At 41.2% G+C, this 13,869-nt stretch overlaps 1 protein-coding gene across 1 annotated transcript in view; it reads left to right on the forward strand.

Moving 5' to 3' along the window:
* The window catches only part of SETD1B (SET domain containing 1B, histone lysine methyltransferase), a 993,120-nt gene that overhangs the window by 331,091 nt on the left and 648,160 nt on the right, over window positions 1-13,869 (forward strand). The window contains exon 7 of the mRNA XM_069619589.1: window positions 12,015-12,800. Coding sequence (XP_069475690.1) covers window positions 12,015-12,800 — 786 coding nt within the window. The remainder of the gene's footprint in view (window positions 1-12,014; window positions 12,801-13,869) is intronic.

Here is a 13,869-nt window from a genome sequence, read left to right on the forward strand (position 1 = left end):
ATGCAAATGTGCTTACGATTTTATGTAACAAAATGCACAATAAAGTAAAAAAAAAAAAATATCCCTCTTTCCTCAAGGACAGCCGTTCTTAAGGAAAATGAAAGAATATAAAAGGAGAACCCAGAGGGCCCTCTCTAACACTACGCATAGGGTGCTGTGTGCTGCAAAAGTGAAACATAGATGCCTTTAAGAGATATGGAGGAAAGCAAGACTCCATTAAAAAAAGGTAAAAAAATAAAGAACAGAGTTCCCATGGTTAGAGCAGAAAAGAATGCATGAGGGGGAAAAAGGCTCCCCTCATTCAGGAGAATAAGATAGAGGCCCAGAAGTCCAGCAAAATGTGGCGGGGGTTTCACTAGGAGAGGGGCTTAAGCATAAAACTGATAAATCTCCCTAATATGCATGACAATGTGTATAAAGGAGTCATAGGACACCTCTAAAAGTCATTTCATATATAATGGGTCACATTTAATAGGTGAAAAGTAAGTTTGCACCTCAAGCAGAAGATAGATTTGTACTAGCAGCTCATTACCCAGTAGTAGCTTCTGCTCACTCGTAAAAGACTGATACCAAGGAACTACATTCCGCTCCTGTTCAATTTTTCAGGTACAAATAAGAAAAAGTATGCATACAGATATACATGTGGCTTACATATCTTGTTGGCTCTAATTTGTTCATATTATGATTTTTTTCATTTTTGTAAATGTGTCTGAATTTGTCCTTTTACTGTGACATTGTTAGGTGAAGGGTCTCGAGAGCTTCTAGAAATGTTTAGTATAACTCATGATTTGAGGGTACATCAATTGGCCTCGATAGAATTCAGAAATGGAAATATTGTACATAGAATTTTGATTGCACTTTGATTGCACTTTTTATAACATTGTATGATCTGGCTTTCCAAGCATCATTAAATGCTTAAATTGACCTTACAAATGAATGTCTGCTGAGAGTTTGGAATCCTTGGTTCTATTGCGGACGATCACACCAATACAGATATAATCCAACTACAAAAAAATCACCTTTGCGGCACCATGCAAGGACTGGTCACACATGGCATTTGCAATTGGGGTTAATTATATGCAAATTGTGCTTAGTAAATTGTATTTTGGACTTTGCAGTCATGTTTCCTGCATCTATCCCGGCTTTAAAACCTTAATTGGTTTAGTTCTATGATGTTTGTGTAGAAAATAAGAACATCTATTAAGAGGATGCTGGATCATACTTGTAATATTTCTAACCATCATATCTAACCATCATGCAGCCATGTAGTATATACTGGGGCAAATTAAACCTTAGGCAACCAATGACAGATGTCTTGTTAAATGTAATGGCATGTGACCCCAATTTCTATGTATGTATACTCATCAGTCCATCATTTGAGTGTCTACGTACACAAGCCATTTCCTCCATTGTGGCTCCAAACCGGTATAAATACTGTAATTACTAAAGTTTGCACACACAATGGTATACCTGTGAGAAAGACTTATAGGAATGCCAATTTTCAAATGGGAGGATGTGCATTAGTAAATATGACTGCAAAGAAGCTATTGCTACCCATGACTAAGCCACAAAGGGTGGTGAAATGGTGCGTGTGTATAATTTTAAATGGAGAATAAATTAGAACAGCAGCGCTGCATGGTGGCTTCCTACATTCGTGGCTTTAAACATATGATTCCGAAGCATTGGGTCTGAAATGCTGAAACTGAATATGTAGTTTGACTACTCTGGTACATACATGTGGGCAATCCGTTCCTAATGAATAATGGATGGACTACTGTGTCCTCATTTTCCTCCATACTGGTGTGTTGAGATTTCTGAGGCTTGTGAATCTCTTTAGATTGACATGCTTTGAACAGGCTGCCATCACATTTTGATTTTCTTTTCAAATTCATAAAGAGGGTGTCAGCAGCAGCTTTTCTGTCACACTGTCCCTATCCTATGTTCACAAGTACCCATGATCTCTCACGTGCCAATGTCCTCATTGGTTTTATTCTGCCATTGGGCGTGGTTCTATTCTGTCAATCGGTTTCTTCTGTGGAAGTTCACAGGTAAATCGAGTCAGAAAACGTAACTTTATTTGACATCAAGCCAAGAGGCAGAGTCGAAATGACAAGATTATACTTCAAGACACTATGTCACAGTAGAGTGAGGGGTGGGTGGGGATGGTGGCATAGTTTTCATACACATGAGCTATTTGTAGAATGCCTCGTTTGATGATTCAGGGGTATCCATCCCTTCTCCCCAAGGGGGAACCCCCTTTGAGGCTAGGGAGGTGATCCCGCTCCTCAAACCCCTCCATATGGGTTTGGGCAAGTGGGACCTCACTGGGAGTGACTCCCATTCCCAATGGGAACTCACTTTGAAAGAGACTATCTGCATACATGGGACTGCCTTACATCAAAAAAGTGTCTTCCTTCCGTTTCACTGCAAACAATGTCGACTCTAGCAATCCTTGGAAAGTAGAAGAAAATGCCTCTTTAAGACAACATTTTTATGAAAGTGAGAGGATAGAGAACAGTATGCAGGTTAAGCCCTCTTGCGTCAGTGCGCCTTGGAGAGGTGGAGCCAAGCAGGGATGCTGAGCCCGCAACACTCCGAGAAGTGGAGGATAGCCATCGGAGACGCCGGTGGGCTGTTGAAACGGACAACAGGGAAACAATTGTCGGGATGGGCTGGACTACACCGTCCAAAGAGGTGGCATAACCGCGGATGTGCTGTGGTGGGGCAGGTGCCCACAGAACTACGCCGAGTCTGGGAACACGGAGCAGAGTTGGCTCCCGCTGCCGCCGTACATTGAATGTGGGAAGCGAGAAGGACGCTGAGTAAGAGGTGTAAGGGAGGCATGGTATCAAAGTAAGACATAAGAATATGTGGGGAGGAATCCTGGGGTGCACATACTGACAAAGGTATTTGTCAGAAATGCTGTCTCTACCTCTTTCCGGGGATATACTAGTCTATAATCAAATGGAGGTAAGGAGGAAGGCTGACAATTCAAGGGTACATATCCACTCAAACACTCTATATGCAAAAATACATGAATAAGTTTAATGAGTTTAAACAAAGAGTTAAAAATCTAATTTTAAACTCTTGTAGAGTTTAACCTGTTCTATTCATCCATAGGAGTCTGGTTGCTCAAGGACATTGTGACATCCAGAGGTTGAGATTGATACCAAATGGTAAAAAATAGATTTGTATGAAATATAATATAATTTTCTCCATAGATTCTATAAGGTCACTATTTTTGATATTACTGTTTAACTGCATCAACTGTGTTATCTTGTATAATGTTTAAAATTAGGTTTTAACTCATGAAACTTATTTACGTATTTTTGTATACAGTGTTTTGTTGGATATGTACTCTTGAGTTGTCAGCCTTCCTCCCTACCTCTATTTGATTATTGATCACAGTAAGACAGACACAAGTTTCCACAGTTCAAGGGTGTTTATTGAACTTTATGAAGGGTGTTAAAAATTGCCTATCTAAACCTAAATCTAAGATGGGAGCAAGCTACGACCATCAAATAATACAGTCCTAGTGGAGTCTAGTCAAATAAAAATGACCTATACAAAAAATATATTGCCAATCCTTACCGTTAAGTTACAAATACTGTGGGGTAATGTTCACGAAAAAGAAAAGTGTTCACAAAATGATAAGTCAGGATATTCGGGCCGATGTCCTCCCTTCCCCACGTTTTTAGCACAGGACAAGGCAGTTCACTCGAGCATAGAAAACTCTTGGGCTTCTTCGGCATAAGGACACACTTTACTAACATCAGGGCCTTCTGTGCCCAAGTCTCTTACGTTCAAAGTCTCTCGATTCAGAGGGCCTGATGTACCAAAAACGTTATTTTCCAAATATTCAAGTCGGGCGAGTCACTCTTCATCCTGGATCCCTCTCAGCCGGGCTCAGATCCCCTTTTATACAATTAGTCTCCCTCAGCCAGGCTCAGACTAACTTTAGTTCGTAGACATCCCTCGGTGGGATTCACATTTGTCACAGCAATATCCTCTTGGGTGACCCACGGTTCACCCCGATCCCCCTCTCCTGGGCTCAGATCCCCTTTTATACAATTAGTCTCCTTAAGCCGGGCTCAGGCCAATTTCAGTTAATAGGCTATCGAAGACTTTCGAATGTGCACAGGATTGAGCTTGACCCGCTGCAGAACCACTTAGAGTTCACAGTTCAATAATTCTCACACGCTCAGTTGAATACCAAACAGAGACCTTCGAGTGAGCACCCATGTGGCGCTGGACCACTCTGTATCTGGTACCTATTTCGGTTTCATAAAGTTCAATCACATACGAGTCATCTTTCCTCATACAATGTTGCTGCTTGCAATCTTGAGCGTAACAGTCCGGCCTGCTATCAGTCTCTCCGACTCACCGGCTGTGCTGACCTCATTGGCGTTGCTTTGTTGTCGGAGCCAAGGACAGTACCACAGTTGCTACAGAGTGAGTTTAACAACCTAAAGAGACACACGCACACTAAAACGAAGACACTTAAATAGGTTCAAACATCAAAAACACCAATGTCCACACCTTCCACAGGCAAATCTCAGGGGGGGTGGGGTGGGTTCTATTTTCTAAACAATGCAGTAAAAAGCTCCAAAAGAAGATTTGGGACAAGAGTTAAGAGGGGGGCATCTTCATTGTCCCAAGATGAAAAGCTAAAAAGGAAATTGTCCATAGGACAGATAAATACTATTCTGACAAAATGGTTGCATTCATGGAATACTAAGAACAACCCATAAAAAGGAAACATGATCACTCAGAAGACATTGTGCATGCCAGAAAATGTAAATTTTAATTAGAACAATTTGTCAATGCGGATGAATATTCATATCGGGGTGATACCTTCACAGAAGGTTATACTACACGATGGAGAGGATATTGATCTAGATGAGTACCCTTTATCCTCTCCAGATATTGTGGAGCCACCAATGACAACTTTACCTATCGAGTATTGGTGCCTATTTACTGACCTGCTTAAAATGGCTGCAGGCAGATTTCTCATAGAAACCTATGAATCAAATGATACTGATTTTATACGGTACATACTTCAAGAAAAGAAACCTGTCTTCCAGAGCACCCCGCTACGTAAGTCTATTAAAAAGCCGGTGACCTCATCCCTAGAATCCGGTCCTTAGCATACTGATAAACCGTTGTTTGGAGTAAAAGAAATGCACCAAGCGATGCATTATTCATTAGGGGTTAACTAGCCGCAGATTCCCAAGTTGTAACAATAGCTGGAAAAGGGAATGGAAATCATTGTCCAACAACGAGTACCCACCAGAAAAAGAAAGCAAAAATATATATGCATTAGAAAGAAATGTAGCAACTTCCTTGTAAAATTAAGTACATATCGCCAATAATAGAGCATTAATTTCAAGATACAACCGCGCACAGTGGGATGAAATAGGTGGACTTGTTAAGGAGATCCCCAAGCCATTCAAAACGGCCATCAATAAGGTAATTAATGAAGGACTACAATAAGTGAATACCATAATTAAGAATTTGTAAGATTCGACAAACAGCAGAGAGTCTAGTTGCTCAGGCCACGGTCATTCAAAGACATGCATGGCTTAGAAGCTTGGGGGTAAACCTGAGACACAGGCACGCATGCTTGACATGCCAGTAAAGGACGTATCGGTTTGGTAAAGCAGTGGACGAGGCCATTGAAAAGGCCAAAAAAGTACATGATACATTCATGAGTCTAGGGGGTGTCCAGTCATTTGGTCGAATTAAAACTGGTCGAATGACATTTGGGATTTCGTTTTTTAAAAAAGGGTTTTTTAGAAAAAAAGGGAGTGGGGCCCCCCCCCCCCCCAAAAAAAAAAGTGAAAAAAAAAAAAAGATTCGACCATTTGGTTTTCGACCAAATTGGTTCGACCATTTGTCTGGTCGACCAAATGTCTGGTAACCGTCTAGGGCAGATCACAGGCTAATCCTACCAGCAGACGGGACCCTCCGCTAATCAGTGGAAGTTTCTTGCCCATCCATTCATACAGTCCATAATCCAGTGCACGTTACCATCAGGAATTATATGGTTCCTCCAGTTCAGAGACACAACAAACCAGCTTCTCAGGATCATAGTGACAACACTAATGTGTCATAGGCCCCGGTGGAGGTCAAAACCTAGATGGGCAGCAGCCTCGCAGCAAAACAATGACTCACAGAAGTGTCCCCATTCATGATTCCCCAGTAGGGGGGATGAATAACCTCTTACACCCCATGCATGGAAGGGACTGACCTCACACGCAAGTGGTTACTGAGCATCGCATGGAACATGTAACCAAACTGTGTGGTCAGCCACCTTAATAGAGGAAAATGCTGCACAAACCATCTTGCTCTTCTCCAAGAGGGGAGAGAAGCACTCATCCGAAAAGGAGCTATCAAAGTAGTCCCACGGGATCCGGTAAACCGAGGAATTTATTTTATGCTTTCTTGTGCCCAAAAAAGACAAAACAAAAAAGGCTGTTTTAGACCTGCGGCCAGGAAACAAATGTCAAACCACAAAAAGTGGTTCCATGTGATGATTCTTCATTTTAAAGACTACACACCCAAAAGAGGACTTTTTTTTTGTCCGATTTCGTATGACCTTTAGAACAGACTGATCAATATTTTGGGGAGTTTCACACCCAAGCCCTCCTTTCCTTTGGCAAAGTCACACACAGACACAAACACACATACACATGGATTCGCACCCCCCCTGCCTACCAAAGAAGCACATTTTGCCGACCCCCCAGCAAACACATTTACGCTTGCCCCCTTCCCATCCACGCCACACACATTCCCCTCAACATTCAACAGAAACAGACACACACGTATACACTTACCTTCAACTCCCACAACTTCCATCTTTCCGTCTGGCCTAGCTGCTCCTGTCAGCCCCTGCGTGCACTCGTGTGCAGCAGGGGCATGATGGTTCGATTTAGAAAGATCTTAGAGTGTTTTTCTAAATAGATTTGATATTTCACTAGTAAAACTAAAGGGTGATTTACACTCTAAGACCAGTTAGTGATTTACACTAAGACCAGTTAGTGTCCAGCGCTACACGCACACCTCGTAACCACGTGTGCCTCTTGCTTACATGTATATTACTGATTTGTATATATTGTATATAACATTTGTGCACCTACTTTTGTATTATGTATATTCCTCGTGTACTGTAACCAAGCTTCGAAAATTCTTGTAAAAGCTGCGCCCTGATACCCCCGGGTACGTTCGCGCATTATAAATAAACAAACAAACAAACAAACAAACTCTATACCAAAAATTCTACCTGCCAAGAGGTCCTTCCGCTACTGAAATGGGGAGATAATATGGCAACATTGAATATGAAAGATGCACTTTCATATTCCAATGTTCCCAAGTCATCGCAAATATCTCAAATGAGAAAAAAGACATTACCAATTCAAGGTGCTCCCTTTTTGAATTGCTTCAGCACCTTATGTGTTCATCAAAGTGTTTGCAGTCGTGGAAGCTTGCTTGTGTCGCAGGTCATCATAATGTACCCTTTTCTGAATCACCGGCTAATAACAGGGGAAAGCACAGTTAAGTGCATCCTTCACAAACATGAAACCGTAAAACACCAACAGTCTTGGTTTTTCCATCAATGTGAAAGTCGAGCCATGTTCCAAGTCAAAACACATTTCTGGGGGCCATGCTAGACGAGCAAAAAGCTACAGTATACCTTTCTCAGGAGATAATGAAAGCACTACAAGCTCAAATCCCTTGTTATATAGCCAGATAATAATTGGAAAAGTACTCCTGGACATAATGGCATCATGTATCTTTCTTTCCTCATCCCCGCCTCAACATGCATCCAAGATAGCGGTGACTTGCAGAAAATGGTCTCAAGAGAAAGGCTTGTGGGTCAATCTAGTATTGGCCTCACAAAAGGTAGTAAGGGCTCTCCAATGATCACCACACAACAGATGCGACCATGACCGACTGGGGAACGTATTGTCAACAATTCACTGCCGAAGGATAGCGGTTAGCACAGCAGACCAAGCGGCACATGAACTTGTTGGCACTCCTAGTGATCAAGATGATGCTTTATTTCAGAACTTTCTGATGGCAAAGAACATCCTCCCAACACAAACAAATACGGCAGGCATTTTTAGATCAACAAGCAGTAGTGTTGTATATGTTTGGACAAAGCATGTTACACTTGTGGTTCCAATAAAACATTCACAATCAATCACATGTTCCAAGGGAACACAACGTGGGCCCTGTCAGCTTCCTGGTAAAAGAACTCAAGGAAGATTTTTGCAACATGAGGCTAACCATCAGTAGACCTGTTTGCAACAGCAGAAAATGCAAAATGCCCAAGCTTCGCATCCAGGTACCCAGAACAGGAGTTCCTAGACAAAGCACTACGGATGAGCTGGTTTAGGATATTTGCATACTTTTCCACCAGCACCGCTTCTGTGTCTGGCATCAGTAACACCGAACAATGATGCTCATTACACCAACGTGATTGAGACAGCTGTGGTACTCGCACTTGCTGAACATGGCCCTATGCCTTCCCCCCTAACCCCGAATGCAATCTGCTGCCAAACCCGCAAATAACTTGTCTGAATCCTCAAACAGACAACTTAGCATCTTGGCTCCTAAGGCCATAGAGGTTTGATATTTGCAACTATCCACACGATGTACGGACAAATTGACGGAGGAAATAAAACCAGACATTGTTACTTCACAATCAATTAAGATCAGTTAAATTTTGGGTACAAAAAATAAAAACACCTGCAGTGTCAACACATAGGAGCATTATATTCAATTATAAATGACAGGAAAAATTCTAAAAACATACATATTGTTTGAATCCCCAAGACCAAGCACTAGTGATGTAACTAGACACTGTAAAAACGATGTCTGAGTATAATGTTGACTTGCACAAAACATATGCCTCAGCTTCATATCTTGTATAATATTTGTTGATCACTGGAACAAGCCATCTCCTCCTAATATCATTGTATCCAGGGCACAACAAATGCATTTCATTTTCAGTTTCTTAGGCAAAAGGGCAGTTTCTGGCAAGCTCCTTGTTAGACCACCTACACATAAACTGAGATGGGAAGAATATTCAATTTTTAAGATCTAATCCAGGTAAAATATAGCTGAGAAGGAATTATGTACTGGACAGCCTACAAATCTAGAGAGTGATCGTGACCTATCAAATTGGCTCTCCAAGATTTCCAATCTTTTTTTAATTTCACTCAAGTTTCTTTCTTGTAACCATTTTAGATTCCTGTATAAAATCTCCCTGACCAATTAATGCCAGAGCTTCCTTCAAATGTCTATACCATTTCTACCTGTTTCACTGTCCGAAAATTTCCTATGCTGCCACTTTGTAAAGGCTCATTTCTTTAGTGGAGTGGACTCACAGCCAGTACACAACTGGTTTGAAAGCAATCTCATGGTTAATTGGATCACTTCCTATTTCTAACAGCAGCACATTAGGAGTACTTGTTTGGAGGTCAAAATATATTTAATAAATGTACTTTCAACTGTGGTGCGTCAATACATGGAAGTCGTTTGTGGTATGGTGTATCTAAAACGCATCCGCCCCATTAACTGCTCACCAATAGACAATCATTTGTGTACTTGATTTGTGTCTTGTGTACTATTCACTTAAAGTGCTTTTGGCGGCATCTGCTGCTTACACAACATTACAGTATAAGATAACTTGATGGAAGGAACTGGTAGTGAAGGCTTTCATGAATGACGAAAACCCCATATACCCATCATGACAAGTGTGGGATTTTAACACTGTCCTATGTAAACTAATCGGTCCACCATTTAACCTAATGCACAAACCTACATTAAAAAACTGTCGTACAAGGTTGCTTTCTTATCGCGAATACCTTAATCAGAAGAATAAGTGAGCTGCAGGTATTGAGTGTCGGAAGCATTTGTCCCAATACACACACACACAACATTGTTTTAAGAACACACCCTACGTTCTCCCCAAAATATATCTAGATTTAATGTCAATCACTTGAATTGTCACCCTTCTTCTGAAACCCAAAACAGGAGAGGAGTGCTACATACACTTGACATCTGAAGGGCAGTCCCGTATCGCCTCAATAGAACCAAAGAACTAAAGAAAACAGATCAGTTCTTTCTCTCAATGGTAATGGGAAGAGGTGGTGATCCAGTCACAGTCTACAATTGCAAGATGGGTCATTGGTTGTATACAACTATGTTACACGCTAGCAAACAAAACCCTTCCTTTTGCCCATCAAAGGACACTTGACATGTAGCAAAGGAGAGACGCTCACTTTGCTAATGCACCATTAGAGGTGATTTGTGAAACAGCTACGTGAAGCTCTGTTCGCACTTCCTCCCATCAGTATTGTATAAACACACTGGCAAGAACAGACTGACAAATGAGGCAAGCAATTTTAAAACATAAGATTACGGAGTATGGGATGGCGATGCGCTCCGCACCATCAAAATTGATGTTATTTCACGTAGGACAGTAGTTGATATATTTACATTGATATATTTTCATTTAATCAAAAACAGGCTGTTTTTGACTAAATGAAAATATATCAATGAAACTGTCTTACTTGTAATAACTTATCAATTTTGATGGTGCGGAGCGCATCGCCATCCCATACCCCGTAATATTATCTTATCTATACCAACCAGGGTGGATTGGTTGGTGGGATTTGAGTGATTGCAGCTAGAACTCACAATATTTTTACTATCAAACTATACTTAACCTCTTTATGCAAATCTATTGAGTGATTACTAGCGCACGGATATCCAGTTTCGTATCCACTAGCTAATCCTGATATCTTCAATTTTAAAACATGTATTCACAACGGTCCTATCAGCTCACCCACCACATTCATCAGGTACTGGTTTCTGATCTATGCAAAGCATGTGAACCTAAGCAGATTCACAAGCTCTAGAAGACAAATATTATTTGCCCACTGATCTTCTTTCTATGGCTTGTATCTGCTTAGAGTCTCATATACCATCCCATCCTCCTTTCTTGAGAGCGAAGGCACAGTGCATCAATGCATGGACACATGTAGTCGCATCTGGTCAGAAAATTTCAATCTGAGGACTTTGACGTGTGAGGGATCATGTGCACCTGTACTCGTAGGAAAGGGATAATGTGATGCCCCCTTTTCATGTTTAAAAAGAAAAACAAGATGTAATACCCACACGAGCCATTAGATAGCCTATGCAAAGCATGTGATTGTAAGGCGATATATGCCACAGACGAATACTGGATAATTAAGGTTCGTCATATATAATGTGCCGTGAAACTACTCTTTTCAGGTTTCATGTATTCAGGTACAATGAGATGAATGTACACATATAGATTTAAATATTCCTTCTACACAATATTATAGAAGTAAAACAATCTAATGAGGGTGTCCTTTAGGAGCATTTTGGGGCAGCATGTTCATGTCCTACATAGATACTAATGTCCATTCCTAACCTAGTTTGATAAGCAAGTTGTATTAACCAGCCACTAGATGGCGTCACAATGCATGACATTTGACTGAAATAGATAGATGCTGCAAAATGTCTGTTCCTAATAAGTAATGTTCTTCATATGCTGCAGGTTACCAGTAAATGTTACTATTCACAAACTGCAACCAAAATTAGTTGAGATGTGCTGTAGTGGTTACTTGAGGAGGGCTGTTTGCCACGTTGGAAAATTGCATGATGTGAAAAATAAGTTGATAGGAATCTGAATCTTATAAAACTAGGTTTTTGCAAACTTGTATAGACTGTAACTGTGTTTTTAAACTGTAACCCAAGGTGAAGAACGGTAATACCCAGCTATCTACATGACCTGTTAGTAAATTGGGTATGACTTATAATTCGTATTTCCCTTAAGGTAACCTGTTACAGCGACTGCCTGCATTTACAAATCTACTTCACTCGGTTCTGAAACAAAGGGAACATTTGTGGGTTGATTAGTGTTTTGCGATTCACCAACTTGTATTTTATGCTAAATGTGAATTTGTTTACTCTTGCAGGCTCAGCCCTTGTCGGGAGAAGACATGGACATCTCTGATGATGAAATGAATAACTCCCCCAATTCAAGTGCAGACTGTGCCAAACCCATTGTGTTAAACTCTGCAGTCAACAGCCCAGTAGTCTTGCCTCCTGTTATGACCCTCCCACCCCCAGGATTCCCACCACTTCCCCCACCTCTACCGCCCCCACCACCGCAGCCACCACAACCCAGATTTCCAATGCCACCTCCGCTTCCTCCTCCAACTCATCCTGCAGTTACAGTCCCACCTCCTCCGCTTCCTGCTCTGCCTGGGGTTCCCCCTCCTCATATTCTACCACCCCTTCCTCCTTTTCACCAGGGCATGTTCCCTGTGGTACAAGGTGAGACAATAAATGCCTTAGGCAATCAGTGGGGTGGAATGCCAATGTCATTTCAAATGCAGACCCAGATGATGAGTCGTATGATGCAAGGTCATGGGCAGGGACAGAGCTCCTACCCATACACACCACTGATGAGGAGTGGATTGCACTTTAACCTTCCTTCGTACCGCTCTTTTTCTGTGACTTCAAATCTCCCTCATGGACCTACGTGGTCTCCTCTGCCCAAATTTGACCCTTCGATTCCACCACCAGGTTATGAGCCCAAAAAGGAAGACCCGCACAAGGCCACTGTTGATGGAATACTTTTGGTCATCGTGAAAGAACTGAAAGCAATAATGAAAAGGGATTTGAACCGAAAAATGGTTGAAGTTGTTGCGTTTAGAGCTTTCGATGATTGGTGGGACAAAAAAGAGCGTCTAGCAAAGGTAAGAAGACTTAATTGTATCATCAAATGCATCAAAATTTAAATAGCATCCACCCCAAAAACGAAACCTTTTTTAGCTAAAGCTGGCACTGCTTAACTGCAAAGTAAATGTATGGTTACTGGAATTGCATTTTAATTTTTGTCTTGATTCAATGGAGAGTGACTGTAGCAGCTGGCACAATGACCTGAAATGGCCCAATGTGTCAATGCTAAAGTGGAAGACTGGTTACATCAAAGTGAGAGCGTGAAAAGGCCCGTATAAGTAAATGGGAGGATTGTGTGCGGCATGGCCATGACATGCCGTGTCTCATTTTGCCCTATTATTTTTCTGCGATATTTAGCCTAACGCATGATCCGGCCATGTAAAGCCAACCTATGCCAGCGTCTCTCGCCTTTTATGGGCTTATGGAATGACCATACAATATGGCCACACAAACACCAGTCACTAACAGTCCTAGGTAAGAATAGTCCACATCACAAATACAGCTCTAAAAGGCTGATCAGTGCAGCAGGTGATGATACTCTATATTCTGCAAATGTAATTCTGTGCTGCATACAATGCTTTGTTAATGCCCATTTGTATAGTTTACATTCTTCAAATGTTTACGTTACACAGTTGTCTTTGATCAATTTATTTATTTTTTCATTGGTTACACACCAAGACCCTGAGGTATCACGGCGAGGTTACAGGCAGCTTAGTCATTAATCATACATGTATATAAAATACAGTAGTTATTTACAGCTTAGTCAATAATCATACATTTATATAAAGTACAGTAGTTATTTACAGACAGAATAAAAAAATAGGACACTGGTACACATACATTTACAATTTGCGCTATGGGCATTATCTTGGTCCCAGATAGAGGACCTGTAGGCTAATAATGGTTAAATAACCATGTTTTTAGCCGTTTTTTAAATCCTGGGAGGGTTGTCTTGTTTGATGTTCAAAGGGAGTGAGTTCCAGTGTTTGGGGGCCAGGACAAGGAAACTACTGCCCCCGGCTCTGGATGTGTGTTTTTTTTTTTTTTTTTATAAATTGTCTTTATTATTTTCGAAAAACAACAATT

The sequence above is a fragment of the Ambystoma mexicanum genome, chromosome 10, assembly GCF_040938575.1.
Source record: "Ambystoma mexicanum isolate Mex_15411 chromosome 10, UKY_AmexF1_1, whole genome shotgun sequence".
NCBI classification, from domain to species: domain Eukaryota; kingdom Metazoa; phylum Chordata; class Amphibia; order Caudata; family Ambystomatidae; genus Ambystoma; species Ambystoma mexicanum.